A 20214-nucleotide genomic window follows, 5' to 3' on the forward strand; every position below is an offset into this window, starting at 1 on the left:
ATGGCCTTGCCCCCGTGGTCGCTGTACAGCGGCACACTGGATCCTCTGCCCGGCATCGTGCGACGCGGTCTGCTGGCGATAGCCTTTTTCGGGACTCTCTCGCTCGTTGCCACCTTCAGCCTGTTCAGCTTTTTGACCTATCGACTGTGTTCCTGGTACTTCCGAGGGCAGCTTCGACAGGGTGCTAATCAATTCCTCGTCCTGATATACAACCTGCTTCTGGCCGACATACAGCAAGCTGTGGCCTTTGCCCTCAGTGCTCGTTTTCTTGCCACGAACAAGATTGAGGATGGAACAACGACGTGCTGGGTGAATGGCTGGTTCATTTCCACCGGAGATCTGGCATCTGGGGTGTTCATTCTCGCAATCGCCATCCATACCTTTTTCTCCGTGGTCAGAGGCAGACGCGTCCCAAACAGGGTATTCATTTCAGCCATTGCAGGCGCGTGGACATTTGTCTATGCAATGGCAATCATTGGTGTCGCGATAGACCCCAATCTGTACGTGAGGGCTGGCGCTTGGGTAAGACGACTCTTTCTGCTGCAGCCATCTCATTAGCTCACACATTTACAGTGCTGGATCAACCACAAACACGAGAATCTCCGACTGTGGCTGCACTATTTCTGGATTTTCGTTTGCATGTTTGGTACGATTGTCGTGTATGGGCTGATATACCTTGCGATCACTTCTCATGCACGGCGGCACCCACATGAGATTGCCGGCGTCGAGAATGGAAGCAACCCGGCCGTCCTCAGACGAGCCACACGATACATGATCCTTTATCCCGTGGTGTATGTGATTTGCACACTGCCACTGGCCGGGGGACGCATGGCATCCATGACGGGCATTCCAGTGCCATACTGGTGGTACTGTGTCGCCGGGGCGGCCATCTCCTGCTGCGGCTGGCTTGACGTGCTCATGTATGCATGTACCAGACATGCGTTGATATTCAGCCCCGATCCCCCGGCGGCTGATGCTCTCGGCTTGGATACTTATGGTTGGAGGCACTCCGGAGAAGGGTTCTGGGGCACGACCACCACCATTACAGGGCCGGAAGACGAGGTCGGGCAGGCTCCAAAACACGACAAGAGAGACTTGTTCAGTCGGTCCAGACCTCAGTCATTTCGTGGCCGAGATTCAGAGGAACAGCAGCTGGCAAGTCAGCCGCAGCACGAAGGGGTCATCACCGCCAGAACCGACTTCGAGGTTCGCTCGGGCTCGATCCCTCAGTATGTGAAGGATGTTGCCCGTATCTCTCGCGATACTCGGTCAGAAATGAGCGGTTATGATTCGGATGGAAGGGGTAGGAATGATTTAGTCTTGTTGAATGAAGGAGGATTGGAGTTGTGATGAAAGTCTGGACCACAGACGGAACGAATAACGACGGCCTTGATGATAGGTCCGCCCATGTAACAATAAGAAGGCCGCGACGCTGTTGTATGTACAGCACCTCCTGATATGGGCACCTCAACGAGATCGTACAACGATCTTTTAGACGAAGTACCTGACCAGAGACAAAGGCCAAGAATGTAATGTGCTCTGCTGTGCTGTGCTGTGCTGTGCTGTGGTAGAAGCTGGGAACTTGGAAGGCGGTTGGGGAGACACTGCACTGCACGTGAGCTCGGAAATAACTCGCGTGTCTTCCCGGGCCTTGTTCTAATAAGGGTGTCTTGGGTGTCCACCGTCAAGTGTTCCTTGCTGCCAAACCTCCTCTCCGCAATTGCTCCCCATGCCCCGGTTCTCGGGCTCATGGAATCCATTCAACGTTTCCACACTCTCCGTCCCTTTGATGCCTTCACGATTTGCCTTGGGTAAGATCAACTGACCACATCTGACCTTCAGACATCCTTTTCGATAGGTTCTTCCACTACTGAAGTCCATAACCACACGGGATGCCGTAGAACGACCTCCTCTGTCGTCTTGAAACGCCCGCCATGATGTGCAGCCCTCCTCGCCCAGCCCTCCGCGGTCTTGGACGATGCCTCCATCGTCCCCTCCGAAGCTATGCCACCACTTCCGAACCCGTCCTTCGCACGGCCCTATTCTTCCCTGGTCATGGAGTTCAGAGGAAAGGCATGGCTAGACCCTGGGTGGAGGCCTTTCCCAGAATATGCAAACCATTCTTAGAGGAGATGGATGACATTGTCCGCTGCAAACTCTCCACCCTCATTGACGAGGGCCCAATGTATATGCTAGACAAGACGGAAAACGCACAACCGGCGATTATGGCGGTGTCGGTCATGATCCTGAGGGTGCTGGAGCAAGAGTTTGGGTTCAAGACGGAAGAGGTGATCAATGTCACGCTCGGACACAGCCTGGGGGAATATGCAGCTCTGGTGGCGGCCGGCAACTTGGAATATGCATATGCTCTTGACTTGGTCCGGAAACGAGGCGAGGTGATGGGAGAATGCACGAGAAAGGCCAAGGAAGAGTCGGGCGAAGACTTTGGCATGATAGCCCTGGTCTGCGAGCCGGAGCAGTTAGAGCCATTGATCGCAGCGGTCAAAGAGTTCCTTAGCCATGGAGCTGAAGGCGCCAAAGATGACTCGAGCGCTACACCAGCCATCCAACAGGTCTCCATCGCCAATGCCAATTCGAAGAATCAGATAGTCCTCAGCGGCAGCTTCCAACGCATACGCAACCTGCTGGTCCACATTCGAGAGTTTGGTGGACATGATCCACGGGCGGTCGAGCTGAAATCACGCTCGGCGTTCCACAGCCCGATCATGATGCCGGCGTATGAGTTTATGAAGAAAGCATTGGATCCCGACAAGGTGACGTTCCCCGGACAAATGCCCTGTATCAGCAACGTGACCGCACGTCCATTCGAGTCCAAAGAAGACCTCATGAACAACCTCGCTAGGCAAGCCATTGACACTGTCCTCTGGTGGGATTCGATCAAGTACCTGGACAGGCAAGCAGGAACGCGCCGGTATCTGGGAGTGGGGCCTGGGAAGGTTGGTCGGAACCTGGTGTCCAAGGAAGTCGGTCGGTCATCAGCCAAGGGCGGTGGTGTCTGGTCCATTACTGAGCCGGCAGAGATCGAGGAGGCTCTGCGCGGACTCGAAGATGCCGCCAAAGAAGATGAGAGCAGGGTCGCGGAAGGCAAATGAGCATCCAGCAATGGCCAGATGCAAGGAACGGACACTGCACGATGGGTACCTGTCGACGGATGTCAGGGTGAGGATACCATCAGACGGGACGCCGTATCATTCAAAAGTTGAAAAGGTGCGTGCCACAAGAGAGAGTTGTGAGGCGACGGTGAGGAATGTTGTCATGTCGAAGTCCTGCGCAGAGAGTCACAGAGTCTCGTGCAGTGTGCTGGGAATCACCGGTCACATGAGCCAGCGAAATTGAAGGGTTATATTTTAAATCCCCAAATTTTGTCCTCAACGCAAAGACCCCTAGAAGTGAGTTCAGGTCAAACCATTTAGCCGAGCGGTTACGACACGGCATTCAACTAAGTGGCAGGCGGCGAGCTTCTAGGCGAAAAAGTCCTCGGTTCGAACCGCGATCGATCCAACCCTGCGAACCCGGGTTGACACCAACCAGCGATCGTCTTCCTTCGAACTTTCTAACCCTGCGAATCCGGGTTATCACCAACCAGCGAACCTGCCAAACGGAAAAACCCTGCGAACCCGGGTTTCACTTCCCAAGACCCCCGACTCGAGGGGTTCCTGGAAAAAGTTTTTGTCTCTTTGCTACAGGAATAGTCTGTTTCTTTTCTTTTTATTGTGCGTGTGTGAACATGTGATGTTGAACATGTGATGTGTGTCTGCGCTGCAGTCAAGCGGCTGGTGTTGGTGTTGGTGTTGTATCCAACTTCACAGCCGGAACCCCAAGGGCGCAAGGGCTGGCACCAACGATTCAGCGTTGTGGGAAGGATGCTTAACCGCATGACATATTTTGAGAGCAACATCTTTTCTGCCCCATCGCATGAGCGCTTAAGCTGGTTGTCACTGCGTATATCTCGAAGATGTAGCCTGACGAGGGCTGGTCTTCCCCAGCCTGGATGTCCCAAACGCACGCGGACTCCATCGCTTCGACCTGATGACTGGCAGAAATATTGGTTGTTATGACGGTCTCCGCTAAAGATATAATGCTATCACTCTCGACAACTCGAATAATTCTTCCTTATTATGTCCTTTCATGCCGTTTGATGCCAGCCTTGCTGACCAATCCTGTCACGTGACACTAGCGGTGAATAGTATTCACATGTCAGACAGATTGGCAGCATCCATCATTCTGCCAGAACCACTGCACGTCAAAGGTTCCTGCTTGTCGCTTTTGCCACGACGTCAGACTCTCCTTTCTCGACTCCCTTTTCTCAACTTCCCCATGTTTCTACTGACAGGGATCTTCGTCGCCTGCTCTTCTTCCTGACCTCGCTGCCAAACCCATCCGACGGACTCGACAAGACAAATAGCAACTCCATCCGTACCGATAGCAATGCATGTCGCTCGTCTTCAATGAGTGAATACCTTCCCTCCTTCATCGTCGAACCTGTCCTGCGCCAAGCACGGCGGTTTTCTCGCCTCAGCAGTGGCGCAGACGAATCGCCCAGTTTCCTCCCTGCCGTCCCGGATTTACAACAGTGGAATCCTTCTCGGCTTTGGACCACGTCACCTCCTCCTTCCCTCGAGGGAACGGACGGAGACGACCCCGAAACCATCGCGCAGTCGTTCACGCGGGCCCTTCAATTATGGGCCAACCAGTTGAACGACCTCGACCTCGACCTCGATCAGTTCCCTTCTCCTGCCCTCGAGGCAATGGATGACTCGGCGCGTGAACCGTTACCATCAGGCAGGGAAGATGGCCCTGGCACCGAATTCCCACTCCTCGAAACGGAAGCTCTACCACAACCTTCACGGCCGGACTTGCTCGGAGGCAATCGCACCAGCAGCGAAACTTCACTAAACCCCGCTCGAGAATTGTCGTATAGATCCCGATTCCACGAAGACAATGCCAGACCTCATGCGGCGTCTGATCCACCCGCGGCCGGCCATCTAGGTCCCGCGAGGACGGTCTTGACGGAATTTGGACGGGAAGAATATGACGCGACTGCACACCGCCGGAGAGATGGATCCGGGGTATTACCAGAAGACGATGGGATGGGACCTCTCCGACGAAGAATCCGTGCGATCTGGTCAGGACCCGGCACACCGGTCGAGAAGTCGAGGCTTGTACATGGGTTGATGATGGAACGCTACCAGATCACGCAGGCCCTACGACCTGCCAAACCTCCACGGCGGCCACTTGACTCTCCTCGACGACCGGCGTCCTCTGGCTCCTTGATGTCGGGGGTTAGCCAAGAAGTCGTCTACAACCTTACGCCGGAGGATCTCGTTCCTACTTACGCACCACTCGACGAACCCGCCCCGGACATGTTAGACGCGTCAGAAGAATCATCCACACCACAGCTTGGCTGCCCCCATTACAAGCGGAACGTGAAAATGCAGTGCAATTCATGCGAGAGATGGTACACGTGCCGATTGTGTCATGACGAAGTCGAAAACCATACCCTCCCACGCCGGGACACCCGAAACATGCTATGTATGCTTTGCAATACCCCCCAACCGGTGGGCCAGTTTTGCAAGATGTGCCATGTCCAAACAGCCTGTTACTATTGTCCCGTGTGCAAACTGTGGAACAACGACCCGGCCAAATCGATCTACCACTGCGACGATTGCGGCATCTGTCGATTAGGGGAGGGTCTCGGCAAAGACTTCTTCCACTGCCGGACCTGTGCCGCGTGTATGTCGATCCAGGCCGAGAGCACGCACAAATGCATCGAGAGAAGCACCAAATGCGACTGTCCGATTTGTGGAGAGTACATGTTCACTTCCAACAAGCCGGTGGCGTTTATGCGTTGCGGTCACAGCATTCACGAGTCCTGTTTTGCCGAGTGGTGCAATGCCAGTTACAAATGCCCGTTATGCTCCAAAAGCATTGCCAACATGGAAAGTCAATTCCGGCGATTGGACAAACACATTGAAGAACAGCCGATGCCGGAAGAATACCGCGACAACCGAGCATACATATTCTGCAACGATTGCAACAGTCGGAGTGTGACCAAATATCACTGGCTAGGGTTGAAATGTGCCATCTGCGACTCATACAACACGACCCAGTTGGAGCTCTTGGGCGCCGACGAGACGCCTCAATTGTATGCGGCACAGGAGCGTGCCGCGCAAGAAGCCGAGGTCAGCGAGGCGGCCATCACGGCAAGCCAGAGTCACACTCCGACCGACCAGATGACCCAGCCCGTCGACATTGAAGGCCTCCCCCGTTCCATCGAGACCCAACCCCAATCTCTTAGAAGCCGGTCATCCTGGTTGCTGCCCCGGTCACCCACCAGCCGATCGGCCCGTTCGTCATCGCCGGTGGTAGGCCACGGAAATTACTTTGGCACGGGTCAGCGCAGTGCAGAAGCTGTTGCTCGTGCTGCGGCGCCGGTGCCTCGACGTGGCACGACGCCTCTGGAAGATGACGACCACCTGGACTTTTGGGGCCGACCGAGTTCGCCGAGTCAACATGACGCGGTGGACGCTGAGGTGGATTCCGATTCACAGTCCGAGAGCAGTCATGACGAGATTATGGAGGACGAGGATGAGGATGAAGAGGAGGATGCCATGGATTTGATTCTGATCGGGCATAGATGACACGAAGCCGAAAGACAAGGACAAAAACAAAAACAAAACACTTAGGGTTGGTCTTTGTTGGGACCATATATGCGTCATATGAAAAAGAGGGTGGAACGAAAATGAGACAAACTCGGGCATGAAATTCATGGATACAATGGAGAGAACGGCGTTCCACTGTACATGTGCACATCTGGTCTGGACGAGTTTTTCGGTAGGTGGTATTCGACTTGAGCATGAGACCAGGTTGCTTTGGGATAAAACCGGTGTCTCTGCTTCTGTACGAGTACCTTTTTTGGTGGTACTCATTGGGTTGCAGTGAGGTTGGAACTGATATAATCGGTATCTGACGACAATATCTGATCTTACCATAACACTAATGGGTAGTTAACTCTCTCATCTCCGAATTCTGTGTTTTGCTGTCCAGGATACACATTGGTTGTATGGTGCATGGTGCATGGCATTGTATGGTATACAGGCAGGGAGGTAACCTGATATCCGCCATATATATCTTTGTCCTTACTCTGTAAATGGCTACAGCAGCAGGTCAAGAAAGGTCACCCCCTTCTAAAATATATCTTGAGGAATATACCTTGACGTGGTGGTGGTGGACTTTACGGCCATATCGGCTCCAAACTCCGCGATACCCCACCATCGCCTCCTCCAGTATCCAGTGTCCACGACCGAAACGGCAATACTATTTATTTACTATTTACTACCTAGGTAAGTTTGGAGATTAGAAGGCGTTGGGGGTCGGAGGGGTTTGATTTGTCAGTACCTATTCAGTATCGGCACCAATATCGGTATCAGGATCAGTCTCATTGACGGGAGATAGTCTCTTGCATTTGGGGAAAAAGGCACCAAGCCGAGGTGGGAGAAATGGGCGAGGTAGGTACCTACTGTCTCCGGTATTTATCAAGCTCAAGCTCAAGCTCAAGCTCAAGCTCTCTCCCGTCCCGTCGCGTCCTATCTTGTCTTTCCCCTCTCTCGTGAGAATTAAAATATAAATACCAGGGTTTATCTGGACGTCGGAATATCTCTTGCCTGAACTGATCAAGTCCTTGAAGTCTCGACGATTGATACCACCACCACCACCACCACCACCACCACACCTTCATATATTTGACGCTCTTCTTCCGACGCAGAATATAAGCAAAATGGGTGACGCCGGTCTTCCTAAGTCGCTCCAGGAGAGTCTGGATAATACCAAAGTCTCGTATGCGCAGCTGGGGGCCTCGGGGTTGCGAGTGTCGGTTCCTATTTTGGGAGCTATGTCGCTTGGTGAGTTTTTTCTTCTTGTTGTTGTTCTTCTTCTCCTTCTTCTCTTTCCTCTTCTTCTTTCTGTATATATGTTTCCCCAGTCCAAGCGTCTACCGGGTCTGGTATACTATCGATCATGTGACAACAAAGTTCAAAAGATGGGAACGGGACGTTCGAACGGAGAATCAGGGTTGACAGGCAACCGGCTCCATGACCAGCGTCTACCGTCATGCGCCTCCCATGTGCTGCCCTACCAAAACCAAATTGAACTAACCAAATCTTCTCTCCGACAGGCCACAAAGACTGGCAACCATGGGTCATCTCGGACGAAGACGAAGTCGACAAGCTCCTCAAGGGCGCCTACGACCGCGGCCTGAACACATGGGACACGGCCAACCTGTATTCCAACGGCGTCTCGGAGCAGCTGATCGGCGCGACGATCAAGAAACACAAGCTCCCGCGCCACAAGCTGGTCCTGCTGTCCAAATGCTTCGGCATTGTCGGCGAAGAACCGGGCCTCCAGACCATCAAGTACCCGGAGGAATTGAAGCGGAGCAAAGACTACGTCAACCAGCACGGCCTGAGCCGCACGGCCATCTTCAACGCCGTGGACGCCAGTCTGGAACGGCTGGGCACGAGTTATCTCGACCTGTTGCAGATCCATCGGTTTGACGCGACGGTGCCGGTCGAGGAGACTATGAAGGCATTGCACGATCTTGTGGAGGCTGGGAAAGTGAGATATATTGGTAAGAGAGAGAATGATTTTCTTTTCCCTTTTGTTCATCTGTCTTGTTGTACTTGTACCATTCATTCTGGTTCTTGATGGCTGTTTCTGGTGACTGTTTCTGGTGACTGTTTTTGTCACACCATTTATCCTAACCCTCTCTCAACTCTAGGCGCCAGCAGCATGTGGACCTACCAATTCACCAAAATGCAACACTGCGCCGAAATCCACGGCTGGACCAAATTCGTCTCCATGCAGAACCACTACTCGCTGTGCTACCGCGAGGAAGAACGCGAAATGATCCCCTACTGCCACGAGACCGGCGTCGGCCTGATCCCCTGGGCGCCGCTGTACCGCGGGCACCTGGCCCGTCCGTTGGGGTCCGCGTCCACCACCCGTGAAGAGAGCATGAAGGGCAACCCGATGTTTTCCGGTCTGGATGACGCCGACACCGCCATCATCCAACGCGTCCAGGAACTCGCCGACAAGAAAGGCTGGAAGATGAGCCAGGTCGCTCTGGCGTGGATCATTCAGAAAGGAACAATCCCCATCGTCGGATTCAGTAGTCTCAACCGGCTCGAAGAGGCCTGTGAGGTTCGCGGGAAGACCTTGACCGACGGCGAGATGAAGTACCTCGAGGAACCGTACAAGCCGAAAGCAGTCGTGGGACATAGTTGAAGAATCGCCGATGGGAGCAAGGGAAATCGAAGCCGCTGCCGGGAAGACGTTTCAAGTCAGGCTATGCTTGGATAAACATGGTCAATCGAGCTCGACGAGCTGCTGAATCTGAGCGCCCTCTGCGTGGTTCCGCCGGAATGTTATATCTGAGTGGTAAGGAGTGAAAACGAATGACCTGGAAAGACTGGAGCGATCGATGTATGTACTAGCTACGGATCTCACATTAAAATAGTCATGAAAATGGCCCTCCAAGAAGACTGCAAATTGCTCCAATGTCGGCTGCTTTGGCCTCTGCCAGTGCTTCTTGCTGTGATCTGAATGCAGAGAGAAGTTGAGACGAGACGAGAGAGACGTAACCGTGCACCCTATGGCAACCACCCAACGGTGGTTACACCCAGCTCGTAGTACACCTCACCGATACGATGAATGATAAATTGAATTAGGTCGAGGCCGGTAGATCTCCGGCAGATGTCCGGTAGCTCCGAGGTCCGCTCATGCTCCTTCGGGCATATCGGTCACGCCGCCCTAATCCGCACTAACCTATACTCGCAGCCTCATCGAGCTCCCCGTCTTTTTACCATCTGCTCTACTGTTCGACGATCAAGATGCACAAGTTGAGCGTGAATCCGGCGAATGCCAAGGACACAACTACGTAAAGCACATACATGGACCTTTGGATTGGACGAGATACGGAAATCCTTCTTTCCGACATCTGCACTACCACTACCGTCTCCTACACGAGACAGACCAGTCCTTCACTCGATCCTCCGACAAGACGCAAGATCCGGCACGCCCACTGACTCGGTGACTTTTGCTCCCACCACCTCGTACACGGGAAGCTCGGCCAGACGACTGACGATGTGGTGGAGCGTCGGCAGGGCGATCCAGTCGAGACCGTCGATCTTGAGGCTCGCTTCAGAAGCCTCGAAGGAGCGGCGCACTTTTGGCACGGGCTGTTCTTCCGCCGTGGGCACGATGGCGAAGTACTCTTCGGCCGCATGACCCTTTCCCTCGCGGCCGACGGTGGGCATGTACCGATACACCAGTTGGCCGTCGTCGGCCTCTCCGGAGACACTACCACCACTACCTCCAGTCTTGGAAAGGTCGACCTCCTTCAGGCCCGTAAGTCGGCAATTGGCCCAGACGGCACCCTTCCAACTGTTGGTGATGTAGTAGGCATCATCGCCTCGGCGGTGCACGTCGATGTCGGAGAAGAGCTTGGGCATGCCCAGTTCCTCGCGGCCACTGACGATGGGGTCGGTGAGGTTCTCGAACAGGATGGGCAGGTAGCTGCCCTTGAAGACGCTGCCGTCCTTGCGCGTGTATTGGATCCCGTGGATGAAGAGACCCCAGAAGTTGTACCCGCCGCCGCCCAGCCAGTCCATCTTGTCCAGGGTCGTCGTCGCTATTGATGCATACGCAACCGTGCCAGGGCTCTGGAACTTCAGCCCTTTTCTCTTTTCGCCCGGAGGGAAGAGATTCTCGAGGAGGGTCCGCGAGGTCTTGAACTTGATCGCCGCCGTCGTGGTCACCGAAGCTCGCCCGTCCTGAGGCGCGCCCGTGAACGTCTGTCGAGGGCCAGGCATCGGCCCGAACGCGATGGGTTGGCGCCAGTAGACCGGGCTTCGTGACCACTGCCATTCCCGCAGTTTCTGCGACGACGAGTCCCACTCGTCGTGCCCGAAGTTGGTGTTGGTGTACTGGACCATGTCGACGCGCTGGGTACGATCTTTCTCGTCCTGGCCCACCAGGCGGGAGAACTCCTGGATCGCGTGTGCGCGTTCGTACCTCGCCTCGTTGTACAGCCGCAGTCGGTCGGGGATCTCGGTCGCGGCGGATGTGACGTCGGAGAGCATGACCGCGAGGGACGCCGCGTCCTCGATGGCCATGCCGGCGCCTTGGCCTTGATGAGGCAGGAAGGGATGGGCAGCGTCTCCCAGCAACGCCAAACGGCCATGGACGAACGTGGGCAATTTGTCCATGTCCAGCAGGTTCCAGACCTTGAGGGTGGCCGGATTGGCCTTGGCCAGCAACGCTCGAACCGACGGATCGAAGTCCCCATACACGTCCAGCAACTTCTCGATGCTCGTCTCGTTGTTCCAGTCGTCGTTGGCCCCAGTCAACGCGCTGGGGTGGATGCACACGAAATTCAACTCCTGGTTGTCGTTGGTCGGGTAGACCACGACGCGACGGTCGGGCGCAAAGATGGCAACCAACTCGCCAGGCTTGTTGCAGAACTTGCTGGTCACCGGGTTCTCTGCGGCCGCAGATCGAGGAATCATGAACCGAAAAGCGCTCTTGCCGGAGTCGAACGTCGTCTTGTCCCAGCCGGGAATGGAGAGACGGGCAATCGAGTGGACGCCATCGGCTCCGACTACCACGTCTCCGCGGTACTGAGTCCCATCCTTCGTCGTGACGATACCCTTGGAGACGTCGATGGACACGACCCGACTGGAAGTCAACAGCTGTGCTGGCCGTCCAGGTCCGTCCGGGGAGGTCGCCTTCTGCTTGAGAGCAGTGTGTAGCCGGACTCGGTGAGCAAGGTGCCACGGCTGGAGAAAACGACAATCAATCAATTGCTCTGTCCCACGCCGATGTTCTTGGGAGCACTTACATGTTGCCACAGATGGGGCATGGTCGGAATGGATCTGACGTGTGAGCCGTCGGCGTTGTATTCGGAAAACTGGGACACGTTAGACATGCGACCCGCTTCCTACGAGGGAAAACTCAGGGTCGGTCTCACCGAGTCCATGGTGTTCGCTCCAAACTCCTCGGCCATTATGCCCAGCCGTCGAAGAATGCCATTGCAATTGGGTGCCAGGTGGACAGCAGCGCCCAGTTCCTGGGCAAACCGGGACTGCTCGAGCAGCTAGGTACCCCGATATCAGCTCATGTCCTTGGTCGATGAAAAGGACCTCCAATTACATACTGTCACTTGGTGGCCTTGTTTTCTCAAGGCTATCGCAGCAGTCAAGCCCCCGATGCCTGCTCCAACAATGACGATCTTCAGGGAGCCGGAGCTCTCCTCTACCTCGTCAAGGCTGCCATTCGAGTTTCCATTTGTATGCCCATTTACAGTGGTGGGCTGGGATGTAGACGACTCGGCAGGTACGTTCGAGCCATTCACCTCGTCTTTCGCAATCATTGTAGAGGTTTCGCCAATTTCTTTCTAGAGGTTCACGCAGATTTGACCTCTCGTGGGCTTCTTTGAACGAAACTTTGATGAAGCTCTTGGGCTCTTGGGCTTTTGGGAATCAAACATCACTTTGATATGCTCAGCCAGCACAATATATCTTCTCGCAACTTGATACTGCCGAGGGCCGGTAATGCGGCCGCCTCCGGATTTGACCCTCGATATGGCGCACGAACCGGAGTGTGGGGATGTCGGGAAGGAATGTGGACAAACCCTCCTCGGGTGATGTGGAGGAGATTGACACTACGAAGTACAAGGAGTTATCCCCAGAGTACCCGGGCATTCGTTCTGCACAAATCTTTTGGTTTATTAACATCTTTAGGATTGGCTACTCCTACTCCTAGGTGATACTACCCCCTCGCGCTCCTGGTTGGTGCTCCTTGAAGCGTCTCAGCTGTCCGGAAAGCACCCCTTGCGCAGCATTGCCCAGGTCACGCATCAGCTGACTTAGATTCTCGACCAAGGGCAGGTATCCTCCGTGGTCCCTGGCATTTGCGTTCTTCCTCAACAGGTCAATACATAACCCCATGAGGGTCTTTGGACTGCTCAGCGATACTGACCCATTGGCACTGTCCGTCCCATCATGGACCACGGGAATGCCGCGGTTGAGACTGATGAAACGCTGCACGGCAGGACAGTCGTCCCCGTCCAGCCAGACATACACTGTATCACCTGGGTTGGACAATGCGCGAGATGACTGTGTCTGACCAGGGAGGTGGCTTGGAGCCGCTGTTCGAACCACCGCATACGCCCAAAAGGTGAGGCCGGCGTGATAGAGACAGATGGCGCCAAAATCCAGGAGTTCGTTTGCGTGACACCGTCGTGCGGCTCTCAAGATCTGACCGGCATGCCAGACGGCCTTGCGAGCATCGCTGCTGTCGGCCCACTGTTGCAGCATGGGGAAGGCCCGTCGCGCTTCATCTTCTCCTTCCTTGCCCGCAAACAATTGCACTTGTTCAAAAGACACGTGGAGACCGAGGAGCGTCCTTTCCGACACGAGGGCCATCGTCGGTCGGAAAGATTCGTTCCAGTCCGAGAGCACCAGGAGAATCTGTTCTATGAAATGAACCACTCCCGGGTTCTGGGAGCTGTTTATGAAGGATCCATTATGGCGTGGGGTCGATGTGGGCGATCGCGTCAGAGCGTTGAGCTGAAGGTGGCTATGAACCACGGCCCAAGTGCTGTAGATGACGATGATGGCCGCAAAACAGAGGTCTATGTTCTGTTGATCTCTCAGCTGCGACAGATTGTTGAGCCCACGTGAAATGCTCAGGCTCTTGTCCGGACAAGCCAGATTATGGTCGAGACAGAGAATCCTCCATTCTCGCGCACAGCCAGCAGACCAGAGTTGTTTCGATGCCGGGAACCCCAGCGAGATTTCCGCCGGAGACAGAAGTGGTGCCACTGCACGAGCCATTGACGCCTGCGCATCGTGAATCAAGAGATGACACGCCAGTCTAGTCTTGATCAGTATTTTCTCTTCAAGACCAAAGGTGAGGAAATTACCTCTTGTATGATTCGGCGTGCACCCATGCCCTCCATTTCAGGTCCAGAGTTTCGCCGGCGTCCTCGGGTGTAGGCATTGACAGTGGCCCTCTCAGCTGACCAAAGCGTCCAGCTCGTCTCACCATCTATCTCGACGGATTAGTCGGGAACAAGAAACAAAGATGGAGAGACTTGCGGTGATCAGAGGCTGAGCAAAGCTTTCGGCCAGTTCCATCTTACGCTTATCGCCACTCCATAACCCAACCTGGAGTTGAAGCGCGAAGGCCTGCAGCGTGGTAAGATCTCGGGTGAAGCGATTGTCGGTCTCAAACTATCCAGGAGGTCAGACGGGCCAGAAATGCCGGGCTAGATACTACTCACCTTCTTGGCCAAAGCCACTCGAACTGCCTCTTGCAGAGCAAAGCCAAGCCTGCGGATTGAAGTGACCGAGCAGACGACGGCGCCGGCGGAGATCATCATGATGACGAGCTCGAGGGATTGATTGTCGAGCTCGATGGTGGGCAGATGCAACCACGGGTCGGTCAGGGCGAGGTGTGTGGACATGTAGAAATGCAACAGCTTGTTCAACATTTCGGCGCTGGGAAACGACGACGCGATGGCTGTGTACAGCGAAGGATCACAGGTGCCGAGCACGGAGGCCAGGATCTTGTCGCGCAACGTGTTGTCCAGGCGGTGGTGGAAGACCGGACGACCTGCCAGGGCTCGCGTCTCGGGGCTGTCCATGTCGGAGCTGGGCAAGGAGAGATTGAGACTGTCTTCGCCGCCGTGGTCGCGGTTGGTGGGCGTCCACATCCACATGGAGCGCATGAATGCCGCATTGCCCGAAGAGATGCCGTCCGCAAAGATGGGCGTCGCCGTCCCCGATGCTGGGAGCGGGCTCGACAACATCGCGTTCAAGTTGGTCACGGATGGCATCGTCTCCAGGTGATGGTTATTGTTCTGCTGCAGGGCGTGAATGTCCAGATCGGGCAGAGTGTCCATGTTGAAGGTGCCGAAATCCAGAAAGTCCCGCGGCGTGCGCAGATGGTACGGTTGTTCGTTGGGGAGATCGTGGCCGTCAGGCACAGGCGTCAGTGGTGGGAGCATGATGTCGTTGAGGAAGTAGGCCAGCGACGACTCGTCCCAGTCCTGCGACATGTCCAGCGACAGGCCCGCTGCGTCCAGATTCGATCCGGTGTCCTGCACGTGGCCGTCCGATGCCAACCCGGACGTGTCATCCTCCGTCAACTCCGAGGCCGCCACGGCTAAAGAAGCCTGCAAGCTGGAGGCCGTGTAGTCGAGTCCTCCGTGAGCCTGTCCGTGTCCAGATGCCGCAAACCTTGAGTCAGGCTGTCCTCCGATCATGGGCGACTGGCTCTGCGCATCCTCTGTCGTTGAGGGCGCTTCAAGGTACGAGTCTCGTCGAGGTGGTGGTGTTAGAGAATCGGTCGTTGAAGTTCCTTGGTGGTCTAGCTCGCCGGGCGCGGACCCCAACGGCCAGGACCTTTCGTTATTGTTGTTGTTTGTGGAAGAAATAGGATCGGAACAGACACAAGGCAGCTTTTTCTGACGACACCGTTGACACGGTTTCTCGTCTTCACATTTCAATTTGGCCGCCGCGCAGGCGTTGCATGCCTTGGTCACACGGGACCTTCCATCGACCGTGGCCCTCCGTCGCCGCTTAGCTCCTGCTCCGCCGGTGTCGTGGTTGACAGCATGGCGCTTGAGCGCGTCTCTAGAAACGGACCCGGCGGGTTAGTTTGTGGCTGTCCTGACTCCGACTCCAAGCCGACATCTGATATCAGACATCAGACAGCAGACCGATAGATGAGCTTACATTCTGGCAAAGTCCTTGCCGCACACCGTGCAGGGAAACGGCTTGATCTGGGAGTCTGTACCGGGGGTTGGTATCAGCAGACTGTTTGTGTGTGTGTGTGTGTGTGTGTGTGTGGGTTGAGACAAGCAGCACGATGAAGATCAACTTCCACTCACGCGAACGCTGATGACGCACGAGGTGGTCAACTCGATTATACGTCTTCCCACAGATGTTGCATGTTACCGGTGCTGTGTTTTGGCCCTGTCTACCAGCCGCCACTGCCTCCGACGACCCGGTGGACTGACCAGCGGTGAGAGAGTCTTCGTCGACTTGCATTGACTCCCTAGGCTCTCAGGCGGAAGGCTCAACCGTGGAACGCGACAAGTGTCAGACAGAGCAACAAACCCCGGAGTGTAGGATGCTGCCGACCACATGGAACCGCAGTCGTGTTACCGAAGACTATGATGACCAGATATGCAGAGGAAAGGGCGAGGGAAGAAGCTTTTCGTGGAGGAAGGACGAGATTCCGGGGGAATGGGGGGTGTGTGTGGGGGGTGTGGGGAAAATGGGACATGACAAGCCGGACTACGTACGTACTACCCACTATGGAGGTACTATGTGACAGACTCGGAGTCAATCTCCAACCCCGGAGCCCCACCCAGGAGACCGGAGTGGTTCCCCTTATCGTCGGCAGGGGGGCGGGGGTCATAGGACGGGCCTGGGACGAATCGGAAGCGTGTGGGGGAGCTTCCAGGAGACGCGGCCACGAAGCCCGGCATGTGAGGAGTGCAACGTCGGCTACATCGAAGAGCCGAATCCGGGCAGGTCATAGTCATGGAGTAGGAGTTGAAGTTGAAGTTGAAGTTCAGCGGGTGCTTCGCGGGGGGACGGCCCGTTTGCTGTTTCTACGCTTGTTGAGGCACAGCATAGCAAGGCACAGCACAGCACATCATATTTGAGGCTCCAGAAGATGGCCGGACAAGGTGAGCAGCAGCACTTTCACTACCTCCTGTCCCAGTATCAATATCAATATCAATATCACCCCCCGAAAGAAAAGACATGGCTCTGATGAAGACTAACAGCAACACAGCGCTGACCCCGGTCCACTGGTTCTCCCACGGCTCGACCATGATGCTTGGGGAAGAAAGCGAATCCGCGACATATTGGAAGAAATGCGGCGACGAGGCTCTTGCGAATGGGATCAAAGGTGTCATCATCATGGTAAGTTTGTCACAAGGAGACATACTCATTCCCTCTTCCCCAATCCATCCTCACCTACCCATGAACAAACGAACAAAATCATCAACGACAACAACAACAACATAGGGCGCCCACTGGGCCAGCGTCAACGACAAGATCCACGTCGCCACCAACCCGCACCCAGCCAAGTCTCCCGTCGCGTACGTCCATCCGTCCAAGTACGCCGACTACCAATTAAACCCCGACCTCCCCACGGCCAACCGGTGCATTGAGCTGCTGAGACAAGAAGGCTTCGACGCCGAGGGCGACGCCCAATTCGACTGGATCCACGACACGTACCTGGTGCTGATCCGCATGTTCCCTCATGGATGTCCGCCGACGACCATCGTCGGGATGAACGCGCGCTACGACCCCCATTACCACGTCAAAGTCGGCGCCACGCTGCGCCCGCTGCGCAAGGAGGGATATCTCCTCATCGGCTCCGGGGGTGCCGTCCACAACCTCTACCGCAACAAGTGGGAGCCTATGCTGCGGTACCGGGACAATTTTGCCCAAGAGTCGCCGCCCGAGGCATGGGCGTTGGAGTTCCGCCAGGCTGTCGAGGATAACGTTACTCAGAACGCGGGTCCGCGGCTGCGGAGGGCCATCGCTCGTCTGATGAAACATCCTCAGTATCGGGACGCCCATGCGACCGACGACCATTTCATGAGTGGGCTTTTTGTTGCAGGGGCGGTGGGCGATAAGGAAGACGAGGGGACTTATGGAAAGCTTTATGCTGAGACTTGGGAATTGGTGAGTTTCGGCTTGGGGACTACCTTCTTTTTCTCTTCCTCTTTCTCTTCCTCTTCAGCTTGGAGACCACCACCCCCTTTTCCTTGACTCTGATCAGCGCATTATCCTAACTAAACTTCTTGCCTGTCAGACCAATATGTGCAACTCCCAATTCTCGTTCGGCTCATTTGTCAAGTCGGCCGCATAGGCCCTGGCCTAGAATACGTTGTCTCGGGGCTGGAGTCTTGAGCTGCCGAGGCCGCGGCCGAGGGACAGTTGGACGTGAGGTTGGACCATGAATCACGAATCATGCGGGTTGGGCGGAAATGTCGTGATCCCAGATATCTAGCTCGCTCATACCAGTGACTTATGTCTGTACGTTGATCAAAGATGAACCTTTTGATCCTTCTCATTCTCTAAGCGTCGCTGATGGCATCAATCTATGACACCCTCGGGGAAAGCATATATGTGCCATCGTCCACGCTCCAGCCTAGAACAGATACACTCTTTGGTAAGAGGATGTAGCGTCGACAAAATTACATGGGCACGGGAGCAGTAGCAGTACTTGACGTCGGAAAGGAAGGAGAGGAAAGGAAGTAAAGTAGACTTGAGTTATATGGAATCCATAACAACAAAGCTAATGGCGCACCCTTTTCGCTATCGCCGGCATTCCGTATTTCCAGAACAGCACGTTCCCCGCCACGACCGTCGTCAGCAGGATACTTCCCCCCAACAAGAGTCCCTGCTCGAAGAACCCAATGGCATGTCCCGGCGGCTGCTTCACCGTGATATTCAGCGCCTCGGCTGCCCGGCGGGCCTGCATCGCTCCCTCGACGTCGTTCCCGTCCAGAAGCTTGCCGAGATTGGAGAATTTGGCGTCGTAGCGAATATATTCCGGTTTCGGCACGGAGAATATGCCCATAGAGTATGGCCCGGCGCCGCCGAGCTGTGTGGCGTGGCCGACGGGCGTCGCGGGAGCCCCGACCAGCTCGACGGGGATGTCGTTGGCACAGGACACGCGGGCGTCGACGAATTGGGACAAGTACTTGGCCACCTCGGGGGGTCCGAAGGTGTACAAGGCGGCCAGTGGTTCTCCTCCAAGACCACTACCACTACTACCACCACCACCACCGTCCGCGTTCGCAAAGTCGATCGCATCGTCGACACTTCGCACCGGATGGATGAGAAGCAGTGGTTCGCGAATGGGCTTCCTCAAGAGAGGCGACTTCCTGTCGTCGATCCCGATGCGTGCTACGGCCCCTTTGGAACCCGAAACCAGGATTTCCGCGCCCGCTTGTTGAAGCTCGGTGCTGGAGATCTTGGTCGCGGTGGCAGGAGGGCTGCGACCAGCACCAGCACCAGCACCAGCACCAGTCGAGCCGTTGGCCCCGACCCCGCCCTCGAACTGCGCGGCGAGGTATTTGCTCGTCAGCTCCGCGACCGACGTGCAGAACTCCTTGAGTCGGAACTCGTTGACGAGCACCACGTCCGGTGCGAGCGGTGACTGGCCCGCGAAACTAAATCGAGCTCGCAACACCGCCGCCGCGGCTTCCCGCGTGTTCGCGGCTCGGTCGACGATCGCGATGCTCCGCGTTGAAGGAGGCACCAGATCCGTCCTCGAAGGGTTGGCACCGTCGCCATCACCGAAAAGTCGGACAGATCCTTTGGGCAGAGTCTCCAAGTCGATCCGCGTGTCGACGGTCGTGAAGGTGTCTCTGTCGAGGGTGTTCGACAGCGTCTTCTGGACCACTTCCGAGATCCTCGATGTCGTTTGAGCCAACTGGAATCAAGTGAGCAAAAAATGTCACATCTCAATAGATAGATTGCCAAAGCTCCGAGTATTCATTCCATACATACCTCCAGGATAACACAGTTGCCTGCAGCAATGGCCGCGGCGACCGCCGTCACACAACTGTAGAAGAGATTGTACCTTGACGGCACAATGTAGACGATCGAATATGGAACCTTGTGCGACGGCGAATTCTCCAGTCGGGCGAGATGGTATTCCTCCCGAAGCGCCTGTTCTAGGTCGTCGATCTGCGCGAACAAGGCTGCCACGGCCTCGAGCGTGAGCGCATACTGAACCTCAACTTCGGCGGTCGAGTGCTTGGTTTCGCTCTTGATGGTGGTTCTGATCGCGAGTCCGTCCTTTGTAAGGGCTGCATGAAGCTTGCTGAGCTGCTTTTGGATGAAGCGAGGGCTTCGTGCCTGTCCTTGGACTGCGGCGGCTAGAACCCGTTCCACCGAGTTGGCCATATTTGAGGACGACGACGACGACAACAACACCTTCTGTGACCTGACAGACTGATTTCTTTTCTTTTCTTCTCTTCCCTTTTCCCGTCCGTCACCGGGTCCGTATGCACCTGGTAATAACAATCTGGACAGTCCGGATGTCTTTGCAGGTCATGTCCCGCAGCCCGCTCAGCCAGGGTTGGTTCAGCCCGTC

General features: G+C 55.5%; 8 protein-coding genes across 8 annotated transcripts; 5 read left to right on the forward strand and 3 right to left on the reverse strand.

Moving 5' to 3' along the window:
- On the forward strand, positions 1–1350 carry A1O1_06469 (uncharacterized protein; the record flags this gene model as incomplete). Its single annotated transcript, XM_007727348.1, has 2 exons — positions 1–522; positions 574–1350. The coding sequence occupies 2 exons, from the start codon at positions 1–3 to the stop codon at positions 1348–1350; spliced, it is 1299 nt and encodes a 432-aa protein (XP_007725538.1).
- A 725-nt stretch (positions 1351–2075) lies between these two features.
- On the forward strand, positions 2076–3113 carry A1O1_06470 ([acyl-carrier-protein] S-malonyltransferase; the record flags this gene model as incomplete). The annotated part of the gene is made up of 1 exon (XM_007727349.1): positions 2076–3113. One exon carries the CDS (start codon positions 2076–2078, stop codon positions 3111–3113), a length of 1038 nt encoding a protein of 345 aa, XP_007725539.1.
- Positions 3114–4469: 1356 nt separating this feature from the next.
- On the forward strand, positions 4470–6662 carry A1O1_06471 (uncharacterized protein; the record flags this gene model as incomplete). Its single annotated transcript, XM_007727350.1, has 1 exon — positions 4470–6662. One exon carries the CDS (start codon positions 4470–4472, stop codon positions 6660–6662), a length of 2193 nt encoding a protein of 730 aa, XP_007725540.1.
- A 1136-nt stretch (positions 6663–7798) lies between these two features.
- Positions 7799–9303, forward strand: A1O1_06472 (alcohol dehydrogenase; the record flags this gene model as incomplete). Its single annotated transcript, XM_007727351.1, has 3 exons — positions 7799–7922; positions 8195–8647; positions 8798–9303. The coding sequence occupies 3 exons, from the start codon at positions 7799–7801 to the stop codon at positions 9301–9303; spliced, it is 1083 nt and encodes a 360-aa protein (XP_007725541.1).
- Positions 9304–10058: 755 nt separating this feature from the next.
- Positions 10059–12448, reverse strand: A1O1_06473 (salicylate hydroxylase; the record flags this gene model as incomplete). Its single annotated transcript, XM_007727352.1, has 4 exons — positions 10059–11855; positions 11918–11986; positions 12047–12172; positions 12233–12448. The coding sequence occupies 4 exons, from the start codon at positions 12446–12448 to the stop codon at positions 10059–10061; spliced, it is 2208 nt and encodes a 735-aa protein (XP_007725542.1).
- A 388-nt stretch (positions 12449–12836) lies between these two features.
- Positions 12837–15346, reverse strand: A1O1_06474 (uncharacterized protein; the record flags this gene model as incomplete). Its single annotated transcript, XM_007727353.1, has 4 exons — positions 12837–13953; positions 14003–14127; positions 14160–14312; positions 14363–15346. 4 exons carry the CDS (start codon positions 15344–15346, stop codon positions 12837–12839), a joined length of 2379 nt encoding a protein of 792 aa, XP_007725543.1.
- Positions 15347–16856: 1510 nt separating this feature from the next.
- Positions 16857–17976, forward strand: A1O1_06475 (uncharacterized protein; the record flags this gene model as incomplete). Its single annotated transcript, XM_007727354.1, has 3 exons — positions 16857–17018; positions 17124–17789; positions 17920–17976. 3 exons carry the CDS (start codon positions 16857–16859, stop codon positions 17974–17976), a joined length of 885 nt encoding a protein of 294 aa, XP_007725544.1.
- A 429-nt stretch (positions 17977–18405) lies between these two features.
- A1O1_06476 (uncharacterized protein) lies at positions 18406–20024 on the reverse strand (the record flags this gene model as incomplete). The annotated part of the gene is made up of 2 exons (XM_007727355.1): positions 18406–19548; positions 19626–20024. 2 exons carry the CDS (start codon positions 20022–20024, stop codon positions 18406–18408), a joined length of 1542 nt encoding a protein of 513 aa, XP_007725545.1.
- Between the last annotated feature and the right edge of the window lie 190 nt (positions 20025–20214).

The sequence above is a fragment of the Capronia coronata genome, assembly GCF_000585585.1.
Source record: "Capronia coronata CBS 617.96 chromosome Unknown acBCG-supercont1.5, whole genome shotgun sequence".
Classification (NCBI taxonomy): domain Eukaryota; kingdom Fungi; phylum Ascomycota; class Eurotiomycetes; order Chaetothyriales; family Herpotrichiellaceae; genus Capronia; species Capronia coronata.